General features: G+C 30.5%; 1 protein-coding gene across 1 annotated transcript in view; it reads left to right on the top strand.

Moving 5' to 3' along the window:
• Positions 1-1,623: 1,623 nt before the first annotated feature.
• Positions 1,624-27,219, top strand: part of LOC131848524 (guanylate cyclase 32E) — a 48,606-nt gene continuing 23,010 nt past the window's right edge. Inside the window, exons 1-7 of the mRNA XM_059198423.1 lie at positions 1,624-1,819; positions 13,207-13,342; positions 14,073-14,188; positions 21,694-21,801; positions 23,813-23,935; positions 25,454-25,655; positions 26,191-26,268. Of these exons, the coding sequence (XP_059054406.1) occupies positions 1,796-1,819; positions 13,207-13,342; positions 14,073-14,188; positions 21,694-21,801; positions 23,813-23,935; positions 25,454-25,655; positions 26,191-26,268 (787 nt within the window). The 5' untranslated portion in view covers positions 1,624-1,795. The remainder of the gene's footprint in view (positions 1,820-13,206; positions 13,343-14,072; positions 14,189-21,693; positions 21,802-23,812; positions 23,936-25,453; positions 25,656-26,190; positions 26,269-27,219) is intronic.

Genomic DNA, 27,219 nt, shown 5'->3' with positions numbered 1-27,219 from the left:
TTTAATGTTAAAATTATCCCTATCCCTATGATGGAAATTCTTAAATATTAACGTATTAATGAAAAAATAAGTCAAACAATCATCACAAAGGGTTGGTCAGTTACGTTGATGGACATATCAAGTGTTGCATTTATCATGATATTTACATTTGATATTGCTTTTAACTACTCCAGAGATAACAGTAGATAGGTATACAATTTTATTTCGTACCTGAATGATTTAGAGTTCTTATCATAAATATTTATCTATTTCTATAGCGGTTATATGATAATTCTATAGACCACATTAAGGTAGTATATGGTGATTAATAGAAACAGCATGAGGTATACCTCTTATTAATATATAGAGGTAGGTAAGTACTATATCTACAGGCTCCGTTTACGTTATTACTTAGTCACCAACTCAAACAAGTATCTTGCCTAATGATGCATATGATGTGTTTGTATGTATGTAGTGCAACAAGCATGTTTACCTTGACCAGGCTTCGTACTTTGTAATTCATTCATGCTAACTTTCTGATAATATTCTCTATCATGTCATTTTCCCGAAGGTGTCCTTAAGTAAACGGAAATTGCTAAATTAACTACATTCTTTGAACTTAACGTCTATATTCGATTACTTCATCTTAAATATTTTATAATAATTAAATAATTACTTTAGAATAATAGGTATTGCCTATTATTGTACCTACTTGCTTATTTATCTGTATATAAGTAATATAAGGAAAATAGTAGATGATAATAATGCATTAGAACTAAGTTTAACTTACCTATTTAAATATAAAGTAAAATTATTAAATATAAAATTAATTGTTATGTAGATACTTATATAGGTAGTAAGTACCATAGCAATATTATGATATTAAATATTGTTTTAAACACAACTAATAACTAACTAATTCTAAGTAGTATTTAAATATTGAAATAGGCTTCCACCAAATAAATAAAGTAACGTTTTGTTTTCATTTAATAGGAATTGAACCACCTTTTCATACCTACCTATTTTGCCACCCTTTCTTTCGTACAGTAAACAAAGTCATCCGGCATATGGAACAAATGGTATTAAAGTTACACTATACACTACATAAGTGATAAATCTTTTTTGATAAACAGGATTTATGACATTATGATATTATTTATATCATAATGTCATAAATCCTGTTATATTTTTAAAAGAAATTGTCTTCATATCAGGTTTCTTTCGAGGTAGGGACAATACCGGCCTAGGCACAATACCGAAGATCAACAAACGACGTTTATTCCTTACATTTTATTCTTTGACTTTACTTATATTCCGCATCCTACATCATCGGCTCTAATTCATACATATGGGTAAAATTCAAATAAAAATAAAATTCACATTTTTATACGTTTACAAATGTATTGTAAGTTATTAATTTTATTAATTAAAAGACACTTATGAAGTGACATATTTAGTACCACCCATATTGCAGGGTTAATAACTGACTGAGTCATAGACAGGTAGATCATTTTCGGCTAACTATCGTCACCGTCACCAGTCCGACCACTTCACCAGTCAGTAACCCACACGCACTCAACACTCGGAGTGGAGTACTCCGACAGTCAGTCGCGAAATATCGGCAGATGTTAACAGTCGCCCGCTGAAACTGAACATACACGCCGCGATCGCGGTCTAACTTACGATATGGCGGGAAAGTAATTAACTAACTTTTCAAAAAATTCATGGTCGTGACACAGCATTACATAAGTTATGATTTAAATAATGAACTAATTGTTATTGTTGAGTGAATTTGGAGCAATATCTTTGTTAGAACATGAATGTTTCGACTTTGAAAAAGGTAAGACTCAAGAAGTACAGATGCCTAAGTAAATCTATACAAGCTCATAAAAATATTGTATTTAAAAGATATAGATAACAAATTGAATGGAATAATTGAACTAATTACTGAAGGATTATAGTTTAAGATTTATAGGTAGGTACTGCAGAATTACTAACGTAAAAAATTAATTATTCTGCCAATATTTACTTAATCGACAATACACACATCGATATACAAAACATAAAAGGGCAAGAATTAATGTTTTGGACCATATATAATGCATTTAATTTTAAATAAGACAAAATTTTAATTATTTTCACCAAAGCTTTTACTTTTAATCAATTTATTTGGAAATATCTATGACTTTATCTGACGCTTATTTACGAAGGTATTAGGTAATGCTTTATAATTTATACAGGCCTACATCATATACAAAATATAACATTCATAAAAATCCCTTGGTGATTAAGATGAGAAATATTATTTATATTTCTCATCCTATTATAAGTAGGTACTTCATTCATTCACATAGATATTTAATTTCGAATGTTGCTTTGTTGCATAACAATATCAATAAATCAACTAAAACTTGCTCATTTGTACAAAATAAAGTGATCTGAGCGAGACCTCATTGATTTATAGTAGTCATCTGTTACCTACGACTACATTAGACATGGCAGGTTTTAAGTTTAACGAAGACTACTTAAGTAACTTTACTAGGCTTATGTAACTATATTTTCCATATTGGTGGCAAAAAACATACAAAAAGAAATTAGATACTTTCATGTTCTGTTAATTGTTTTTTAGCAAATTATTAAATTAAGTACCTAAGTGAATAGTTAGGTAATCAATAATTGTCATATTATACAATAAGGAAGAAACAATAAACTTGCTCTCTGATGGCGAGTTGTGTGATAAAAAACTAGATATAAAAGTAGACATAAGCGTGTTATGAAATCCAAAGGACATTTTATAGAAAAATAGGACTCAAATATGACAAATAGGAAATAAGTAAAGACTGTTAATTATTTTAAAAGAGCGCCGTTATATATACATATATATATATATATACACGTATATTAATATGTCGTAACATAAATATTAGTAAATTCAAGCATCTTGTATTAGTTCAACGTATAACAGAGATACATATGTGTTCATCATATGATGTCAGTAAATCATTCATATCTCTATAGGATTTATTCCAGATAGGAAGTAATTGTTTTTATTCTCTGGAAGGTCAATATTTATGTTATTCAAAATCGGTTGTAAGGGTGTTTTATTATGTAGATAAAAATACTTAGATATATTTTTACAGTCTTTATTCAGACAAAAATCTAAATTCAATTAAATTGTTGATTTTTAGCAAAAGCGTCTAAAGTACAGGCCTGTCATTTGTACCTATACTGCTGTTGAAATATGCTACATCAATTCTATACGATTTTAAAAGTAATTAAATAATGTATTTACACAATTATTTATATCAATATACTTACTTATATAATAGATATACGACTAAAAGTACCCACGGTTATAGGGATATATACTAACCCACTATCTGACCCGCGCAACTTTTTCTGCATGACACCTACTAGACATTAACATTATATTTCACCCAATTTAGTTTCATTAAAATTCGTTCAGTAGATTTGTGTAAAAGTGTAACAAACGTCAATCCGTCCATCCATACTCACAAACTTTCGCGTTTATAACATTAGTAAGTTAATAATATGGTACTTAATCTAAAAACATCTAATATCCCACTCCAAAACATGTATATAATTACTACGCCCTCCTTTCTATGATTTATTTTAAAGTTAAACGAGTTCAATATTGGAGAGATATATATAGTTTCTCAATATGTAAATTGATGAAATGAAACATGATTCTTATAAAAGAATAATGGAATTTTTATTTTAATTATTATTTGTTGCAATGCTATTAAATTAAAATTAATTATATATCGAAATATCGTTTTTCATGTAACTACCTATACGTAGCTATTAAGAGATTCATGATAAGTAAAATCTATCGTCAGTTCGAAATGTACATACATTTTGAAATATATACATGTATTTGCTTTATAAGTAAATTGTGAAATTTTACAAATAAATTTACTATACCTTTGTGCTGAAATTTTGAATACTTAGGTATAAAATTTAAAAGAGATAAGTTGTCACAATAATTACTTACATGTTTTTTTTATTAACCTAACCTACATGGTTGCTACTACATTTTATAAAACGATAGAAATGTATTAATTAACTATCGCTAAAAAATATTTATTTATTTAAAATCCCCGTTGCCTGATGTTAAATGTTTCTAACCTATTTACACCATTCTCCAACTCCTTAACTGTAAACTTTAGTATATCTCGGACAAAATTACTGAGACACATAGTTCTATAATATAGAGTAAATAAGTACTATGTGTCTATACTACTATTGTACGTGCACAATCATGTAATATCTAAAACAAGTTAAGGCTACATGTCCCAGATCTCTCATACAAAACGTTATACCAAAAAAAAAATAGACATTAACTTAATGAACTCCATGAAATTTGTCCCTAAGATAAGGCACTAATATCAACGTTTCACTTTAGTCAGAATTTCTTTAAACGACTTGGTTTTAGATATACGCGTAACTGAAAACTAAAGATCTTTACTAAAAAATATATGTTTTTACCTCATAATATGATTATGTAATATTATATTATCTGTGGTATGATTAATCCAATACAGTATAAGTATTTAAAAAAACGTGCGAGATATTGTAATTACATTTTTTTTTTAATTTAGTGTAATAAAAAAATTATCCATGTAGAGCCGGCAAAATATCTATTCAAAATATTGCTATCGCGCTTGTGTAAGGGAAACGAAAGGTCTGTAAAGGTCTGTGAATAAAACATTGTAATAGTATTGTGCGTACACACTCCTCTTAACATGCATTAATATGTATCAGGCGAGGTAATACAACAAGAAGGCTGCGCGGGCGCCCGCTATCTAATACAACTACCGTCATCATACGAATACATTGTTCGTTCATGCGGGTCCGTTCGATGGTACCGACAAGTGGAGCTCAGCGTGCATACAAATGACGTCTTTTCTCTTGCCAAATACCAAAGCGAGTGTAATTTACCTTTAAATTAACATTTTTGCCATTATGTACTTACGTGTTGTCATGAACCGGAATAAAGTATCACTTTTTCTATGTCTATGTGACAAACTACCTCGGAGCCGTGATGATCCAACAACGGGTTGTATTAATATTAAATTTAGTCTGATTTCTCTGTTTTTCAAAAAGTATATAAAGTGTATAAATAAAAAAGTATAAAAAGTATATAAGTAAATAAAGTGAATAATTTAGAAGTACGAAGAAAAGTGACAAAGCCGTCAGCGGTCTCACCTATTTTAGGTCCTAGGCAGCTTACTTCGTAAGCTATATTTCGGTTGTAGGTTGAGATTAGGCAGTGAAATTACCGGATAAGAAGGACGACATCTTCGTCCTCTGGAATAGCAATTTTTGTATTACGAGTCTCATATGTCTGTGGTGTTGTTCGCGTATATAGGCGACGGTTATCGAGTACCATTAGTTGGGCCATTAGCAGTTTGATTGCCATTCACATATAATAAAAAAAGTTAGAACTGTAACTGTGTATAGTCGGCTCTTATAAACATCTATTTCTTTTATCAACTAAACTTAAAATATTACAAATTGTGACGAAAGTCGCTATATAGCACTTACCTATAATGTCAAGATATAAAACTAAAATTAGGTATAAGTAAGAAATAAATCATAGCGATCAGAGCAGAAAAGTCCTTAACAAGAGAAAGGATAGAAAATGCAAACAAAGCTCGTGCACGCTGTTTGTCTTTGTCTACGTAAGTAAATATAAATATAATATCACAGTCATATGTATAGTCATAGTCATCTGAATTTTGAAAATCGCATCGGTAGTAGGTACTGTAGATTATTCCAGTCAACCAATCCAACTCCCAATTTTACTTTTTCTATTATAATAGTATAAAATATAATTCACATAGTACTCTTTATAATTACACTCGAAATATTATGAATTACATTTTCCTCTTTGGCGAGTCTTATTTGTAGAAACATAATAAAAAAGTATATTTTTATTACGATTCTACAAACTTTCTCCAACTTTTTTATATTTCCACTCTTTAATTTAGATGCTACAATCACGTGGTGGACATCTTTGGAACAAAAATAGGGTTCTGTGGAACTGTAGAAATGGTTGAGAACTAGATAAATATTAACCTACTTATTAATGTATATACATATATAACTGTATAATATGTAGCACACACATGTGACCTATCATCAGGTATTATCTATTATGAATGTTATCTACTTACAGACTGACTCTGAATAAATTAAATTATTTGTCTAGGTTTCGCTCTCGGAAAGGGTTTTATCTATTTCGATATACAAATGGGTCAATTGTTGTCATTGGTGATATTCTCAGTAATTGTAATCAATATAATAAATCTATTATGTCATGGTCTAAAATCTAAATAAATATTTATTCCTTTAAATCAAAAAATATTTGTTTTGGCCTCCAGTTACACCTGATATAAGCTCTTATGCTTTTTACTAGGTAGGTATTTCTTTTAAAACTATATATACATACAAATTTTATTGACATTTATTAAGAAGACCTAATATTTGATATTTAAATACAATAAACCGACGGGTATACTTACATTTTAATTACCGATATTATGTACCTCTATAGGCAGCTATAATACATATGGCTGCGCAATATGATTTGTTCCAACAAACTTGCTTTATTTAGAAGAAAATTAAAGCAAGCTTGTTTCTTGTAGTCAATATATACTGGTTTTTGAAAATATTTTTTAGATGACAGCTACATTTAAGTTGAGATTGTTCACTAGCTATCTATACCTACTCACACGGCTGATTTAACTCGCCTAATTCCACTAAGTCTGGGCGTCTTCTGGCCCACATCTCTTACGCCAGTTTAAGAGAAATTTAGCAACAGGAAATCGATCTTGTTGTATAATATTGCATATAATTTCATCTCACAACAACTTACTAAGAATGCAAATTTCTAAAACCACACATTAGAAACAATACATGTTATTTTCACAAAACTATGTAGCTCATACTTTTATCGGGTATCGTGCAATGTAGAAGTTCGCGTGCGTGTGCGCATGTTGTGACGATGCAACTATGTCAATGCCGCGCTTGCGGCGAACACTATCGCATAAACTCTTATCGACCTCTTCGATTATTGGAAAATTACGTAGGTAGCTACTAAAACTCCACCAACTAGATTTAGACCCTGTAAATTCATGTCAACAGCAACGGTTCATGTGCAGCAACAGATCTATTATTGCATACGTAGCTAGGCTAGTTAGATATATTGATTACGTAAAATCCTTATACATCTACATGATAATACAAATATTTAGATAATGATCCAAATAATCTCTACCACTGCTCCGATATTGTACTTGATTTGAGTGTCTTGTGTAGAGTGTGTGCTGTTTAAAATTTGTTAACAAACGTGGTAATATACACAATATTAGGTATACGCACAAGGCAATCAAGGAAGTGATCCAGGACTATATCCATCACTACTCCGATATTCAACCTTACTTTAGTTATGTGTGTACATAATTTTATTAATCATATACTTATTAATATTACAAAGATTAATAATCTATCTCTAAGTTGTTTACCGTAGTTTAGTTTTATAGCATGTAGTAGTAGAAGCTTGCGGAATATAAAGTGAAAAATTAGCTACCTATATTTTATTATATCTATATGTGCTGTAAATAATTAAAAATATGACAATATTATAAGGTGAATGTTTTCAGAATCAAGAATCAAAACGAATATCTTAAAAATACAAAAAAACATATCCTCACAAAATAAGACAAATAAACACGATTAAGTGTAAATGTTTCGTAATTCTTATATGAATGAAACAAGTTTTATCTTCGGTCATTATCTATTACGAGATCCGTATCTAACTATATTCCAAGGCGTGAGTCACATAAATCTTTAACAGGCAATTGATTGCGAATTCACTCACTTATTCTCTATCCATGTGACGGAGCCTGCAGGCTTTCCTTAATTGCTTGTTAGATACACCAATGAGCTACCAATTAAATACGAGCTTGAGCAATTACTTACCTTGAGAAATATTAAAAATGTCCAAGTCAAAAATCCGCCTGAGGGAAAAAGCTCTTCAGGAAATTGGTCAGTTAAAAGCAATTTCCTTCTACCTGACCAGTGCAATTGCTGCGTTAATGCAATCTTTACCACTGGTTTTTTATGTACCTACAATATCAAGAACAATAATTTGAATTTGAACTTTAAACATGATTGATAAAGAATCAGTTTAAGAATAACAATGTTAGAATGAGAATAGTCATACCTCATTACATGCAATGAAATTTTTATGTGAGAAAATAACCAAGGAATTTCCTTCCAATTGAACAAAAAACAGACTTCAGTAGAAGTGCCACGACGCTTGTCGGCTGTCGATGGAAAATTAATTCGACCAGTAGATTATCACGACTGTTATATAGTCCTGTACATAATACGTAAACACTAAGTATATTTTTTTTATAGTCTTCTACACTACAATAGAATAATGATATAGGTAAACACACTAAAAAGTTAGCACTACTGTTGAAACCATTAGAAAAACCAATTACTTTTATTCCAATGATCTCTGATGGTTGTTACTACTCTATGTTGAATACCATTTAGTAAGCTGAGAAGTAATAAAAGTAAGTAAATATGAAGCAAAAACCTTATAGAATTAAAAAAAATAGATTATAAATTAGAAAAAATAATTATTGTATTACATACTACTACATATCATGAACAATCCTAATAGCTCAAAATCAAATTCTTAATTACACAATTCTAAATTCCAATTTAAATTATCTCAAATACATTTGACATGCTCAGAATTTCCTTTATCCGCTTGAAATTAGTTAACGGCCCCCCGCATAACTAATTATTAACATAAGCCTTGAGCATCTGCAACAAAATAAATGTCATGTGTATTGCTGAAGAAATGTAGAGACATAGACACCATTTTTGTAGACTCCCATGGTTCATTCAGTTCAGTACATAACATCGCCGGAGGTAACTTCTCTGAAGCCGCCAATACGCGCTAATTACATTAGGTACATTTGGTAAAATACACAATGTTTTAAAGTCGATGAAATGCGAATTAAAAGCCACTGAAGTTTTTTATGGGAACGAGCAGTAAATCATTATACACCACACGCTATATCATGGTGCGTATGATAGCTTATATTTCAGCATTTCCTACTATAAAGACTTGAATTAGTAAAATTTTTCGAGTTAAGATTAACGTAATAGTTATTATATACCTTTTAGGATAGACAGTAGTTTTAAGGAACGCAGTTGACGTAAATAATATACGTACTTATATTTGTGTTTTAAATACCTCATGGTGTAAAGCGTAATGTATATAATAGGTAGATAAGCCGCAATATTTCACTAAAAAATTAGGGTCTTTTAATAAAAATTTAGTTTAATGAATTTCATCAACGGGGACGTAAAGTAATAAAAGTTTGTAACTTAATTATTTGTTTACCTTTGCGAGTGCATCCAAAACAAGACACGTAACCGTAATTTGTGACACCCGTCAATTTAACCCGGTCATAGACACAAATATCTCCCACGGGCACTATTTATAACAACATTGTACAAATCTCACGTGTAGAGTGCCACAGCCGCTGCCGGTTCAATATACGATGTCAACCGTACGGTGACATGTTTCATTTCCATTTCAACATGTTTTAAATCTTTTATCATTTTATTATATTGCAACATCTGGCATCAGTTTCCTTTTATTTTGCAGCTATAATTTACGACGCGTTTTACTATGATACAACTATAATTTATGTCTCTATATGCGATTAGTAAAAAAATTAAACATGTTTTAATTTGAAATTATAAAAACCTATGAGCGTTAGTGAAAAGAAGTTCACGAAAGGCAACACAAATACAGTGAGAAGCAACTTCTCAGTTGATGGAACGACTACATGTATACGATTATAATGTTTCTAGGAGTCTATACAGACTAGGTACTGGTACAGGACTGTTGTTCATTGGCGTCTATTCTTAGATATCTATTTACATCTCTTCCTTCGTTTACTTTAATAGTTTGTTGTACTAAATCTTAAATAAATAACATGAGTCACTGCTATTAGATTAAATATATAGAAAGAAACTATCTTAAAATCTTTCTTTAGCGTGTCTTATCTAGAATTTCAATTATATAAAAAAAAGTAGCAATGTTATTCTCAAGAAATAAGGAAATATAGATACCTATTTAAACCTTGCTAGATAAAGTCAATAAAACAGTTTTGTAAACGACATTATGAAGAAATTTAGGTTTATTTATTTAATCTTATTTTATTAATCAGTTATAAAATATGTTATTACTTTCTTAACTTAATCAGCACCCTATTGCTGATTAAGTTAAGAGAGACATACTTTACTACCTACTATCTATCCTATAAGCCCATGCTCTACTATATTTATTCCCTAATTTATAAAAACTTAAATATCCTAAGAACCCACAGGTGAAGATCCTTGATTTCATATATATGTATGTCTTTGTATTGAAAGTGCAAAGACAGATTGCCTATACAACACTTTCACATACAATAAAACAAATTATATGCATATAATTGTAAGTACAATTTCGCACTCGTGATCGTGAACCTGTCTCCTGTCAGACGAGTTTCATTCGTTACCTAATACCGTTGCGTAAGGATTTGGTTTGGACGAGTATTCACGTGGTAGACGGACTTGAAAATACGATGCGAAGTTCCCACACATCAATATGTATGTATCTATCTGTGCACAGACATGTTTCATTAGCATGACACGCCGTGTATAACAGCGCAGTATGATTGTATTGTAATACCAGTTTGGAGTTCCTTCCTTTAAAGAACCTTCGATTCCCTATTTTGATAGTTGGCCTACTTAGATAACTTACATTTATAAGTAATATTACTGGTAACACAAACAGGCTAATTATTCCACCTGACTGCATGACAAGTGGTATGCAATCAATAATCTTTTTGGGATTTAGTACTAACAGTATATGCTGGCGAGGTATCAGAAGAATGATAGGATAAGCCTATTAAATTGGTGTTAAATAACTTTCCTTTTTTATTTCTTTCTTTAACAGATTCCATTGTATATTGATAAGCCAGATAAGTTAATTCTCATTTTGAGAATTTGCCTATCCAAGTAATTTACATAGCAAACAGATATAAGGTATATAATTTTGAGGCAATAAGTTTGGAAAACAATAAGGTTTTACATAGAAATTTGTTACAGCTGTACCCAATTTCTTGTTCATCTATCGTAGTTGCATTGCTTATCTCTGAAATATTACCCACTAAAATATTACACAACACAAACTAAATATACAGGTTTCCCTGACTTTACATAGAAGCATTGTGTTTAATTAATTTCAAGACAATTCACACAGCGTAATCTAGATCCAAGTTAAGCTAGCTAAAACCTGTGTGGTGGGTACTAGATAACTGATACAAATACATAGACATTCTGTTTTCGTAAAACTTACATATTATACATAGAAAACACCCAGAAGGACATAAAATACAAATGTTTGTGCCATGCGAGGATACGAACCCGCGACCATCGGAAGTAAAGCGGTGGGCTAAACCGCTAGACCTTCTAGGTCGTCAAATATACATTCTTATTTTAAATAATATGAGTTAGTGATTATATTAAACTAATATTATGTTGACGTACCTACCTACAATATCAAAATACAGATTGCGGAATATAATGCCAATAAAATGAAAAAGGAAGTATGAAATATATACGTGCAATATTATTGCAATATCAGACCTATTTGGATGTCAGTGGTCGTAAAAACTTTGGGGATAAATCATCAATTTTCTCTAAGTCTCCGTCTTTTCCGCCTTGGACTTCCCGTAATATTTATATGGCAAACAAAAAATATGTTACTAAACGCGCAACTCTGTTTTCTTATTGCCATAAATACATGCGTTTCGCTCATGCAACTGCAATATACTAGTATTTCTTATAAATGTTGATATTACATGCGTTTCGCTCATGCAACTGCAATATACTAGTATTTCTTATAAATGTTGATATTTTGTTTTATATCTATAGAAAAAAATCCTAAAATCAAATATTTACGTTTGACTTATTAATGGTAGATACAGTAAATTTTAATTCTTTCATTCCGTGGTACTAGTTTGTAATCTGAATACTTTTTTATTCCAGTTTATTTCCATTTCGTCATGTCATAATTTAAATAGTAGATACTGAAACATAAATTCGATTAAACTTTGGTGATTAACAAATTTCCTACTAGTCATTATCAACGTAAATAGTTTTGAACATATTTAGGCACTATAGAAGAAACCGTATAAGCTTACTAAATGTAAATTACAAAAACATACATCGAATTAAGTCATCGATTAAAATATAAGGAACATAGATTTTGTATTTCTGATAATGGATTACAGTCCAGGCTAAAAAGCTTTAGATAAAAATAGATTGCAATATATCTATATATTATTTTTTATACATAGTCGCTATACCGTCCAGCTTACGGGATATTCATTCCCCCTTCCCCATTCATATCGTAATCGAAGAGAGATAAAGGATTGTATAGATAATCTAATGGTTCACCATCCATATAGATTTTGTCTTTCTTTTAGATAATAATATAACAGTTGTCATATTTTATACGGATGGCATGGCATAAAAAATAATGCTAAAAGCTGATATGATATGATATGTATAGGTACTTTTAATAAATACCATTTAAGGAAGTATAATACTTATATCAATAATAGATCCATTAATTTAAATGTTGTATGGACATAATATTATATGTTACACGTAGGTTACACATATATTATATGTTACATTATTTTTTAATAGGTTTTACACACATAGACAACAAAAGTTTTGTATGGATCTGAGAGCGTGTATTAAAATCGCTAAAATTTATTACTATATACAGTAGGTATGGAACAGCAGTAGGTATTGGAAAAGTGTTGGCCACACATGTTCCTATAAGCTATAACTTATAATACGTACCCACTTAGCGACTATATGAAACCAGCGGTTAGCCACCATGCGCAAGTGTGATTAGACGGATAATCATGGTTTTTAAAATAGTTATGTACCTACATGTTCGTGAAACTAAAACAAAAATATGAACATTCAGTTCAGATTTTTCGTTTCCCGCGAATAATCTAGTAATACTAATAATTAATTACAAAACGAATCTTCATGCAATTTAGATAGATACTTTGTTAGAACTGATTTAGTTAAATTGTTTTTCAGTGGCACTGGTGTTGGAGCATGCTGATATTGGCGCTAGATAGTTCACAAGGCGAGAAATATACACTAGGATACCTGACTGGCTCGAAGCGTAGGCCTGGCGACTACAGTTATTCACGACCAGGGCGTGTTATTTCTGGTAAGTTGGTATAAAGTAATAAAATGTTTTACACAAATTCCGTCATTTAAGGTTTTTTAATATAATGAAATTAATTTCATAATGAGTATTTAATTGATTAAGTTAATAATGATAAATAAACCACATACAAGTGTGGTAATCGGCAATCGAATGGTTTTTATCGTCTGTGGCGATATTTTTTGGGCGGGAAATTTATCAAACATATTTTTCAATGAATTTCAAAAACACCTTTGATAATTTCCCGCTTTCAAATAGACTTTTACTATACTCTACAAATAGACTTTTCTGAGTCTTTTTCTAATAATAACATTAAAATTATACTTTATCTTCATACTGGTAAATATTTACTTCTTCAATTAAATTAAATAAGTGAAATATTGTTACTTAAATATAGCAAGCTGAAGTAAGCTATTGTTTTTAAAATAAATTGTGAATAATTAAGAATGAACCTCGTACAATACCGAGGTTTAAAATTGTCATTTAGCAATAAATTTGACGTGCCTACTTCATTTAATATTAATTAATTATTTTACAAGAATGTCTCAAGCAAACGTATTAAGTCTAAAATACTCTATGTTTAACATTTAACTGCCAGAGCGATCTAGACCATAGTAATTAATTCTTGACGGCACTTGGCGGCACTCGTGGCGTTAAATGATTTCAGTAGCATGTTACGCATACCTATAACAAATTAATTATTTATTTAATCATTTAATCTCCTTGTTCACAGGGGCGATATCAATGGCGGTAGAAGAAATTAACGACAAATTACTAGGACCAATGGGCCATTCTTTAGATTTTGTCGTCGCTGAAACGTACGGACAAGAAGAAGAATCTATAAAACAAGTACATGTTTTTATATTTATTTTCCTCTTTCGAACAGTGCTTCAAGTAGTATTGTATAGAAGTTTCCTAGACTACTACTTTACTTTGTTAGAGTTTTGCTTTCAATTTTATCTATTTGTCAGCAGTCTTTTCTATAAAACTTGTTTATATGTAAAGAATAATAAGTAAAAATATACAATAGCTAGTATAAACAACATCATCTCATAGAAGATCGGTCATATACTACATATGCGAATGTCTCAATAATTATCGAATATATCTCATATAAAAAACTATTTGACAAGAAAGGGAAGAAATGTACGTCGACATGTGTAATATTATTTAATGTACGCGCACCTTTGCGATGTCTTCATATTAAATTGCTGACATGATATTACAACTAAAACAATATTTGCGTAGACGTCCTATATTAATATGAAACGAATTTAATTCAAATGTATCTTTGAGTATGTTATATTATGGAATTGCTAATTATTTCCAAAACGCTCATTCCTAATCTCGATTGTTATTGCTTAAAATTCATGGCTGATCTAACCAAAAGTTCCAGCCCAATTTAGAAAGTTCCTTAATCGTCACGACCGAAAATCATTTTCGTCTACGTGACACAAATCCTCAATGCGCTAAAGACAAACAGTAATAAATTATGATGAAAAGAGCTTTCTAAACAATCATTGTTATCAAGCGTTAATCTTATAATGATCCTACATTATCTGTTAGTTAATTACTCATCGAGACAAATCTAACGAGTTAAAATTCTGCATGTAAATCAGAGGAAATCCTGTGCTTATTTTTCATGTAGGTACATCATAAAATCTACGTTAGACCATTGTCACTGTACTACATTGTCACTCAGACAATAATACACTTATTTGGATTATTTTGATAATATGAATTATAATTAAACATTTACTTAAACAATAAACGAACAATCAGAATCAAATAATACTCTATCGATAACAATAAGAATTACAGTATCTGTATATTGTATATAATATTCCAATATTCAGAATCAATAAAATATTACATAAGATACAGTTGAATACAGATCCCCCTCCCCTTTTTAAGGTAGACTTTCAAATCCGTACAAACAGATAAACGATTTATTACAACTATCACTCAGATACGACAGTAACGGTATGCGTGGCTAGCGCAAATTTTATGGGCCATAGACCGAAGTTTACAGTGGTCATAACTTCATGGAACAGAATGGGAGCTACATCCCGTATATAATAACAGATGTTTCATAACAAATCTAAAATTGGTATTTTAATAGTATTATAATAGTTATTTTATTTCAAAGCTTTTATATTGAGTATTCATGTATATAAATGAATAAAATGCCTACAGATTAAAAAATGAGTTAGTGGTTTGTTATTAATAGATATATAGATTGATCAGGAATATATAATAATAGTAAATATGTCCCATTGACTATCTCAGAAAATAACAATTACCTACAATTTGTCCCATGTTGATGAGATATGTGATGTCAGATATTCTATTTTTCACATTTTTAATCGTAAGTGTAATGAATAATATACCGGCGGCCCTCATGATGATCACAAACACATCTTACAAAGCAAGCTGCTTAGAAGCTGAAATAGGTGAGACTGAGGTGTAAATACCTATAGTCTGCTTTTATTTATCTCGAGAACTAAATTAATAGCTGTAGCGGGGTAGTGGTGTACCTGCAAGAACGATTTGTTAAATCGCACACGACTTGTAAATTGTACCTATTTAGGTATTTACCCACACTGGCCACTATTAACAAAAGTCTTCTTCGATAATAATACTACTACTGAATTTATGTACTTATGATATTTGTTAAAGTCTAATAACAATTTATTCACAATATAGATAACAACAAGTACATATGTTTCCTACAATATGGCGTTTTATCGCATTCTATAGGTAGGAACCTGATGCATTATGTAGGCATTGCATTATTGTGTCATATAGTCATAATAGATGCAAAGAAAATTATCAATTTACCTATATTATTTAATAAGTGTATAATAAACTACTGTGTTATACCATATACCTACTAAGTACTAAATAAAGTACATTGCATAATTATTGCTCAATAGGTACAACTTATATTAATATAGGTATAACCACAGATAATATAATATTACATAGTATAACATTAGATTCCTGTAATGTATTGTGTTGTAGTAATAACAAGACGACTATCATATTCGCAAATCAAATATCATTAGCATTATTCGCAATTAGTTGTAATAAGAACAGATATATCAACTTTCACTCGGAGTAAGTTTATTTAATTTATATTAACCTTGTAAACATCTTTTATATGCTGCATCAACCATTTAATAGGTTATAGTAATGTCACTTTAATAGATATTACTAAGGTACCTTTGCACCATCAATTGTACCGGTTTGAACTTTGTCATTTCATAGGTATCTGTCTCTGTGTCATCTATTTCAGTATTTATGCTTATGTATATAGAAGCGACGGTAATTACTTACAATCGTGTCTTACCACATACTACTTACATTCAAAATATATTTTTAAAATAATCGCTAAGATATACTCTCATTTTGTTCTACTGTCCTATTCTGCTGTAATGATACCAGTTGTCTGTTGGATTAAAGGGCTGAACCAAATATGATGAGTGCTGTATAGATATTGATGAATTGATGTTTGTAGCTTCTTTAAACATGTATAACTCTGTAGATAAAATCACAACTAATAATATAGACTATTATGGGTACTATATTGATGTTAAAAAATCTTTCAGTATGATTTAGATTATTAAAAAATAGGAAAAAATACTAAATGAATGAATCAAAAGTCGATCGGCGAAAGATGTTATAGTAAAATAGTAAACTTATGTAATTGGTCAATAGTGACAGCACAGTGGATTATGATGGTGACAACTCTTGCATAAGTCAGTCATATTTACATTCGCAATTAATAAACTAAAACTGTCTACGTACCTACGTCACAATTTGGCACACGAGCGAAGAGATGCTCATTAGAATCGATATCTCTACATATCAATCCAACTCACCTACTAACTTTCCTGTTACATGACAATTAGAAACTCTACCGAGATAAGCTCCGCCGAGTTTATGCCAAATCGTATCTATACAGGATCACGGCAAAGGAGGAGTAAGATTTATATTTTAAGTTTAATTCTAAAGGTACCGGTTTTTTTACAAATAAAATAAAACAAAAAGCATATTACAAATAAAATTTAAACTATAAGAACCATGTTGAAAAGAGAAAAATGTAGAATAAAGTACAAAATATTAAGTAGGAAATCGATAGTGGATTAAATAGTAGTTGATTAATTTCCCAATTAGTAGTATTGCTTCCGATGTTTATTGGAAATCCACACATTCCTGAGAACTAAGAGATACGGGTTCGAATTCTCGAATAGGATTGTCGAAAGTTAAATTCCTCTACAACAATTTTACTCGTACTAGTACTGGTTGTGAAATATTTTTAAGATGTTTAAAAATCGGAACATATTTTATATATATGACTTCGTTTTATAAAATACACAAACACAAAAAAAATGATAATTTGTAAGATCGAGATTCGACATCCTCCTCTTTGAGATTCTCTATAAAGTTACGATATGATTTAAAACCAAAGTAAGTCGATTTGACTTTACGGGCGCAATGGTTTTATCCTGCCTTAATTTTAATACATAAAATTATTTTATTGATACTACTTTCCGGTGTTTGAACAGTATTTCATTACTTTTATCGAAGTAGAGCACATTTAATATTATTCACAAATATAATGAATACTGGTAAAGATTATCTACATTTTTCTAATAATAATTCTTAATTATATACATTGTATTGAGGTTCTCAATTTGAAAAATCAACAGTAAGTAGCAGAGTTAATGTGTTCTTCAGAACCCACAATTAAAATTGACAAAATATTTCCTCAACATCAATATAATTGCTTGGTCGTTCTAATTCAGTTATAGATTGCACTTACAAATAATGTTTTCTTATGTATCTATAACATGTTTATGTTCTGGTAACAACCGTAATTGCGAAATATTGTAATTATATCAGTACCTCATCTGTGGAATATCAAGTGCATTATTATTATAGTTGCACTCCAGAAATAATCTAACGCGCATTCGTGCGTTATTCCTGAGACTTACAGTGACCTAGTAATGACGGCCATCAGTAGCCACAGCACGTTCTACTGTAATTTACTACGTAAATGTCTTATTAGTTAATTCACTTGCGTAATTATAGTGTACCTTCTTTTCAACATCACCGTTACTGAAATTAATTAGACATAAATTAGTAATTGTAGATATTGTTTTATCTTCAGCCGTGACATAATTACAATGCGACCTGTAAAGGTATATGCGTTGCATATAATCCATTGGAAAATAAATCACCAAAATTTATATTTATAACATCAGATAGTATATAGATAAAAATGTCGTCAAATTAAGAACTCGGTCTTCCATGGAAATATATTTCCCAATTACTTTTCATTTTTATCACACTTGCACTAAAGGCTCTTGAATTCTGCTTTGTACAAAATAAACATAATATACTAATCACATATAAATGACCTACATTATCTTTCTCAATTATACTTAGACCGTAAAGAAAGTGAGTTTAAAATCTGAACTGTACCAAAAACTTCTTATTTCTGCATGATTCTTTAGTGGTGGAAACACTGACGTCAATCTAAAGTAATCCCAAAGAAAGCAGTAGGTTTTCTTCTTCCTTCCACATAGAAACTACATCTTATAATGCTCCAAGAGCTTTTCTAAACTGAACTTTTATACATATTTAAAATTATGTAACTTGACAATGGATCGGATCCTAAAATGGACACTGGACTTAGTGTTAATCGCGTTCATAAATCTCCATAACCCAGAACCACGAACTAAATTTTCAAGCGTTTTCAGTGATTCATATACATTATTCATACGAATTATTGACTTTTACTAGAAATGTTTAAAACTATTGAATTAACGAAGAGGAATTGAAGAATTTCCATTGCCATTCGAAAGGTTTGCTTACCACACTAATTAGTATGTATTTTATTATCATACCTAAATAATTTATATTATGAGTTATCCGTTACGTGGAATTAGTTTCTTTTATTTTGACTTCTTTCATTAGAATGCAGTTGCTGTAAGACAATTTCATCAAATTTATTATCATTTCCTCATCATTTTTCTTACTAAATTTATAGAAATAGATGTGTATGTGTGTGTATGTACTTTAATTGAAACGTATTTAATTTACAGTTTAAAGAAAACTGTACATATTATGTTAAATGTATTAACATAATATGTACAGTTTTTTTACTATAGTGTAGTTAATAACGAAGTAAAAAAGTAAATTTTTATCGCGTGATATAGCGAAGTTTGATCTTTTTTTCTAATCTTGGTCTTGGAGAATCTTTATGAGCAATGAATATCTGTTTGCTATCATCTATAATGTAAAATCAAACCTTCATAAAATCAACTTATTATATTAAGAAAATAAACCAATTTCAAATATTTGTTCGGGACCCTCAGTATTTAAGTGTAAATAGCAGTTTGCCGGTTCCTTTTATCAAAACAAACTACACTTCTCCTTAAACATGCAATAACCAGCGCCATTATTGTCTACTACAGTAATTTTTCTTACGACACAAGCAGGAAGCGAGGGACATAAATTTTTCCTCTTGCTACACGTTATCCGTAAATACAAACTTTTTATCAAGTAAAGAATATTTGTCAGAGTAATTGATGGTGTCCAAAGTTATTTTAAGATATAAAAGCTGGAAGAGGGGTGTACGTAAAAGGGTGCATAAAAAAGCGAGCATATCAGTCGCTGTCAGCCGCAAACGCGTTGGTATTGTTGTTTATAATTACTTGTAACAGGCGGAAAATGTTATAAGTATAATACAGTAGTAGTATTACAGTAGTAATATGAGATATAATAAATAGTATATATTATTTTATTCGATCAGGTACTCAAAAAGAGATTAAATCATTAGACTTCAGTTTACGAATGACTTCCCAAAAACCTTTCTTATTGTACCCTATATACAAGTACCTAATCGATACGTAATAAGGAAGTTATCTTTGGTCACGCTGGTCATCCATTACTGCTTTAAGAACAATCCGGATGTACACATAATGTGTACAAAGCCAACAGATGCCTACGTTGTAGAATTGATCTGTCTCGAGTGTGGAGGCTTTGATACATGATGAGTGAGTTGAGACGTGAGTACGTGCGTAGAAAACAATTAACACAACTCCAAAGCTGGCTACAGGTACAAATGTGTAAACCACTTCAACATTTTATATTATTTTAATTCTTGTTTGCAGTTCGTCTTATTTGTCAATTATAGGATTCATATGAATTTCACTACAAGAATGTGCAGATGTCACGTTTCAGAAACCATTACTGTAATACTTATACATAATATACATAGAATGCAAAAGACTAAAATAAAAAATTATAAACAAAAACCTTAATATGATCATACTCGAATTTTAGATGATGCCAGAATTTAAAAAAATAGTGAATATCTAATATTATGTTTAATCTTTTATCTAAATAATTTGTAATAAATTGTCCAAAATATTACGAATATCAGATTCATGCCGGCGAATGCCGATACAAATCCACGTAAATTAATGTTGCTGTGTGTACGTTATGGATTTGAGATTTATCCACTAAATAATAGCATAAAACATAAATGGGGCATTATTCTTTTTAGGCATTTTCGCTTTTGTATTTTAGCAAGTCCACATAATAATTATCACTTACTGTACCTTTCTGCTCTCTTTTCCTTAGTCAGTCGGCAAATCAAACTAAAACAATAAACCAAAGTTTTTCAAATCTCGCTTGTGAACATGTACCTATATACATAAGAATATTTAACATTTCAGAAAAATAATGGAACAGTTAATTTATTAACAAGTATTTTGTATACAGTGGATGTCTTTAAGTAGACGACAAATAGCTAAAAGAATATTGTGAGCATCCTACTACTCAGCCGTGCATCTTATTAATTTTTCTCCTCCACTTGGTGGGAGTTAAAGGAACTCGAGTACTGATGTTTATTCATTTCCTTTGCCTCCTCATTACGAGTCGCTTAGTATACAAGGAAACTTCCACATTCCGATGTTGATTGCATTTATTGTTCGCAAAGGGGTTGCAAACTGGCAGAAAACCAATGAAGTTATTTAATTAGAGCTAAACACCACAATATTGTTAACATGAAATGCGCAAAAGTCTATTAAACATAAAGTTAAATGACACTTAGCACGTAATTGTAGTTGTTTCCTGCTGGACTTAATAATTAATAATAAATTCTTGGACGTAATGAATATAAAAAGTTTCATAAGTTTTTATTTTCTCTTTGCAAAATAGATTGCTTATCTTATGTCTGGGGATATACATATACATGTAATGTCTGTTTATTAATAGAAACTTAAAAAATAATAATACAATTGTTACATTTTTATTAAAATAGGTCATACTCCTAACAGGTGGCGGCTTTGTGGGCAGCCAACGTGTCCGCATTTATAGGCCCGCAAGAGACATGCGTCCACGAGGGTCGTATGGCAGCTGCCTTTAACTTGCCAATGATCAGCTACGTAAGTAATATTTTAGTATCAAATTTTACCTGCAAATTTGTCCATGTACTGTATATTGTAACAGCAATGAAAAGAACTCGGTATACTCGGTGGTCGGGTAATATCTGTGCTCTCTGCCTACGTTCAGTACTACGAGGTAACAAACAAACTGATTAGACAATATATAATAATATTTCAGAAGAAATGATATTTTGAGAAAATAATACTCCGAATAAAGGTCTTCAAGGTTTTTACTAGGATTATACTTGAAGAACTATTACTAAAATAAACACTTAGTGCAAGGTTATTTTCGTTCTGATTTATTTGAATCATGGAGAATGTCTAAAATAGTTAAAGAAAGAATAGTCTATTGCTTGCTACTTCAGAGGTCATCTTTACCCACTTATTTTTCTTATTGTCCAAAGTATGAACGAAAACGTATATTCCTAATATATTCATGTTCATGTCTCAACTCCCCATCAGGTGGTCTATTTACTTTTGGTATTACTGTGCAAATACTCGACAATATCAATACCAATAAGTGGAAGCGATCAAATCACTTACTGAAGAGTAAATATCATTTAATTATAATAGTTACGATTATTATTATTATTATAGTGAACTTATATAGCATTAATGTATTAATTCATTCAACCTACCCTACTTTTAACTGATTTGTATCAAAATATTGCAAGTTATTTATACTAACTATATACTAAAGTAATTGAATCAATATTTTTATTCTACAATCCATATTCATAAATTCAAATAAGCAAAGTCGCCTTCGTTATAAGAAAAGCTTTGCGCTCCGCTAACTAATTTCTCGTTATCTTTAGAATTTCCAACTTTTTATAAGTAATTGCATTTTCATTAATTTTTACACTTAATTTTTATTTCATATATATTTTCAATTTAATAGGCACTATTAATAAATTTTAAGTTATAATTGCTTTTCTACTGACTTACTTGAAACGGAAAGTTTTCGTATACCTAATTTTATGCAAGATCAAGTGGAGATAATGTATCATAAGGCACGTAGGTCGATTCGAGAAACTTTCAGTAGAACCGATTATAATAAACTATCTGTTACCCGTGAGTTTGCGTATCTGCAAGAAAATTCAATAATTAGTTTATTAAAAAGTAAATAATTAGTTTATTAGCATACAACGTTATAATTTTATTTTCTCATTGCTTTCTTGATTTAATTGATTGATTTTAGAAATATGAAAGCGTAGCGGTTTTTGTATTAATTGCCGCATGCATTCTTATGTAAAATGTGAATACTATAACTATCAGATGGCAATTGTGAGTAGCTTTGACGTGGTCTAGTGTTTTGAGTAGTCATGCTCACTAAAACGTCCAGACTTGTGGCGGCGTGGTGGGCCGGGTCATTGGGCTCCCTAAAATATGGTCGAGCGCAGTGATGGCTGGCTCATCCGTCATACTCGTGAACGGGTGCTGCTTGTAGGGACTGGTCTGCTCTAATCACTATGACTGATTTCATCTTATTAATTGTTTAACCAGTTGGTTATGTATTCAATATTTTTTCTTTTTGAGTATTTAATTGAATTAGTGCTAATTGGTGGTTTGTATTCACACATTTAAACTTAAAAATGTAAAGTAATAATAATAAAATTATTTAAAAGAGCAACACGCAAGTTTCTTGCTCGTTCTTCTTGAGCTTTCCGAACGAGCGGTAGATTAAAAAAAATGTAATGACTATTCAAAAGTGCTTCAATGTAAGTTTATTTGAATAAATGATTTTCTATTCTTATTCTATTCTATTCACCCCTTTCTAGTTTATGTTTTGACATAATTTTGATATTCGAGTACGAACATAGGTTTTTCACCTATTTTCGTCCTCAAATCAAATTTCACTATATATAGATTCGTTTAGCAACAAATAGACACTATTGTTACTAAATGAATATACAAGAGATTATTACACTTTTTTTAATAATGTACTTAATTCTAACTAATGTATAAAATTTAATATATTGTCTTTATTCTATATTTAAATTTTGTCCCACAGTATTGCCGAGACGTGGCCAGTTCAAACAAACGGGTGTACGCGACGTTCGCGCGGACCCGTCCCTCGGACATCGACATCTCGCGGTCGGTCCTCGCCGTGCTCACGCATTTCAATTTCAAGCATGTAAACTGATTTATCTCTAATATTCCTAACTGTTAATTTATTTGCATAATCTTCACGTCCTATTTATTTTTTTATTTTGTCAACGGTACAAATGAAAGATGAAGAAAAAAGGTTTAATTTTTCTATAATCCGATGTAGAACAGAAACGCATGTAAATACAGGGCTAGGCTAGGCTAGGCTCCGAATATGATTTTGTCCCATTCGGCATCGAGACCCTTGATCCGTGGGGTCCTGGCGCTATAAGACTTTTCAAAGAAATAACGAAAAGGTTAGTCGACATCACAGAAGACCGAAGAGCTGGCACTTTGGGCAAAGAATTAGTCTAGCTATTCAAAGAGGGAACGCTGCCGGTATCTTCGGAACTTTGCCTAAAGGGACCCCTTTTAATAATATATTTTAGTTATTGTATTACATTTTTTAGGCTTTTTAATTTTAGGTTGTAGTTGTACAATTAAGTTATGTAAATGATATAATTAGTGAACAAAAATGCAGTTATATTTTTTAAATAAAACTTTTAAATTCGGAACACAACAAAGGCACTGTTCTAACCGGTTAGTTAGTTGACTACCGGTGGATATTTTATGTTATTAAAATGAAATAATGTTCTATACATTATTAGCTAACTTTCAACTTGAAATTATTAATTTCTTGTAGTTTGCATATTATTTACTTACTGTGGTATGTTTATCTAATTCAAGTTTAAATGGATATTAATAATGCCCTGTCTCTCACAAATAATTAAGGCAAAGCACTTAACGTGTCAAGATTTATGCTTCAACTATACATTGCTTTATGTTTCAACTAGTACATTTATTTAATAGACTAGAATATAATAGAAATAATACACTAGATACATTTAATAAATTTTAAAGAAAAAATATTAAGTGCTTATGATTAAAGCATGTAGGTATATGAAGATATATCTAATGGACTCTTAATTCTGGTTATGATCATTACATCAATAAAATTTCGGTTGATTACTGGATCGTACTCTACTAAACCGCATATAAATTAAAGTGTGGAGTACATGAGAAGTAGGAACCTTGAAAAGCATTTCGTCAAACATATAAATATCACTCTTATTTTAAATGTACCACAAAAACTCTTTTAACGATAACATTTAAGTGCTTTAGTTTTAATCAAAAGAGGAGTGGTGATGTAGGTACCAATCAGAAATTTCCTGTTGATTTGAGCGCTATAACTATGAACCTCAACTTCATCTGCTTTTTTTTAGATAAAAGATATATTATATATGTCCTCACATCAAATAAATCATCACATCAAATTTCATGAACTTCGAACGGATCCCGTCCTGAATAGGTAACAAATGCAATACGCAGACGCACTTTCGCATTTTAATATAGGTCTAGGATTCTACTATGTTCCTTAGGAAAACTTGTTCAGTTTGTAACAATAATTTTCAATAGTTTTATGCATACTGAGCGTTGGTTTTGTATCGGTATAAGTTAGACCGTACATCAAGTACAAATAACCCAGTAGGTATAATGTTCTTTACAGATAGCAGTAGTCTACCTCAAAGCACCAAATCATGACTTCTCTCGATTGGCCCTTGCTATTATGTCGGCGGCAACTGAGAAACAAATATCAGTACGGAAAGTACAAGTGTACAGGCAACCATATTATAACGAGAATAGAAGAGAAAACTTCAGTCGTAATCCCTTCCTGGACATTGTTAGAGAGACTTATAAGGACACTAGAAGTAAGTACTGGGTTATAGTAATGCAGAAGTAATTGTTATTAAAGTAGTCTCTGTATTACACTTTATTTTTGTAAGTTACGTGATATTTTTACTAATGTTAATACCGAAAAAAAGATCAGGCGACGTTGTGGAAGCTACGATGGCATATCTCTATGAATTGATTAAGAGTGTAATGATATGAGTATATATGCATAAGTATCATATTCCTGATTGTAAATTTAGACAAAACTAAATTATATGTCTTACTACAGTTACTAAAATATATAATCTCTGACCATAACTTTCAGCCGTTTGCAACTGAAAACGGTGGCTGGTTTATGATTAACAGGCATATACTTATTCTGTACGTTAATACGAGTAATATATAAATTATGTTATCTGTGGCAGTAATTAAAATGTCTTTGTTTAGGACTATATGCATAGGTATAGAATTATTTTATAAAAGTATTGAGAATAATAATTAATTATGTATTGTTTGGTATAATTATATAAGTATCTCTTATCTGTGGTATCCTGTAACTAAAGTTTTTTTTAGTTTATGTATGCGTGGGATATTATCACGACCACATCGGGTTAATGTTGGCCTTGGATGCTATGCAGCTGTTAGATTCAGGTATGTGTACAATATAAATAATACATACATTTAACATCAATTATTTTGTAATGAAAACCTTCCACGACATCATGTGAATAATGTTATATTAATTTACTCTAGTTTTGATGCGCAAATCAAAATATCCAATATGTATTGTTATATCAATATATTTTAGTTTGCTACTTCTTATGCAAATAGTAGTGAAAATATATAGTAATAGTTACACTCAGTACACTCAAATTCGAGGAATTGGGTTCGAATTAAAATATTGTTTTAATTGTAGAACAGGCACATATAAGTAAGAAATTACCATTAAAATAATAAGAATATAAATAACAAATTACAAGTAATAAGTCCAAAAATATCTGATACTCCTATCAAACCCCCACCTTTCTACCTATATCTCTTTGTTAGACAAAATTTTCTACACCGTTCTGCGCTGTCCAATGAAGATTCCACGAAGTAACGTTAACACACATACATACATACACGCCTAAACAAACATTCTGTACTTAAAGGTTCAGAATGGCTATATGATGGCGAACATATAATTCAGATTATGTGAACATAACGATTGTAAAATGTAATGCGATGACATGATAGCATTAATGCGATAATAACAGAAAACGTATGCCAATAAAACATTTAGTCAGTACGTAAAAATTGCAGTGTGCGAATAATGCCTTCGAGCTTCTTCAATCTAGATTCCCATCGAATTAACTTTTTGGAACACTCGTGCTCGTATTCCGACCTCGTGAATAAAACATTATCCAATATCGAGAAGGAACAAAGCATGTATTTTTATCCTTGGATAAATCAGAAGGTTATTTTACACAGAAAAGTGTTTTTGTTAATCTGATCCCTTTTGGTACCCGTACATTATTCTGGGTCGTTACTTATTATTTTATGATCATATTGAACTGTATTGTAAAGGTCATTTTTATTTCAAATTTCAACTTATTTTATTGT

Source organism: Achroia grisella, unplaced genomic scaffold, assembly GCF_030625045.1.
Source record: "Achroia grisella isolate CSIRO2021 unplaced genomic scaffold, CSIRO_AGI_Agris_v1 utg558, whole genome shotgun sequence".
NCBI classification, from domain to species: Eukaryota; Metazoa; Arthropoda; class Insecta; order Lepidoptera; family Pyralidae; genus Achroia; species Achroia grisella.
Note: the sequence above shows the minus strand (reverse complement) of the source record. Positions and strands in the feature narration are given on the sequence as shown.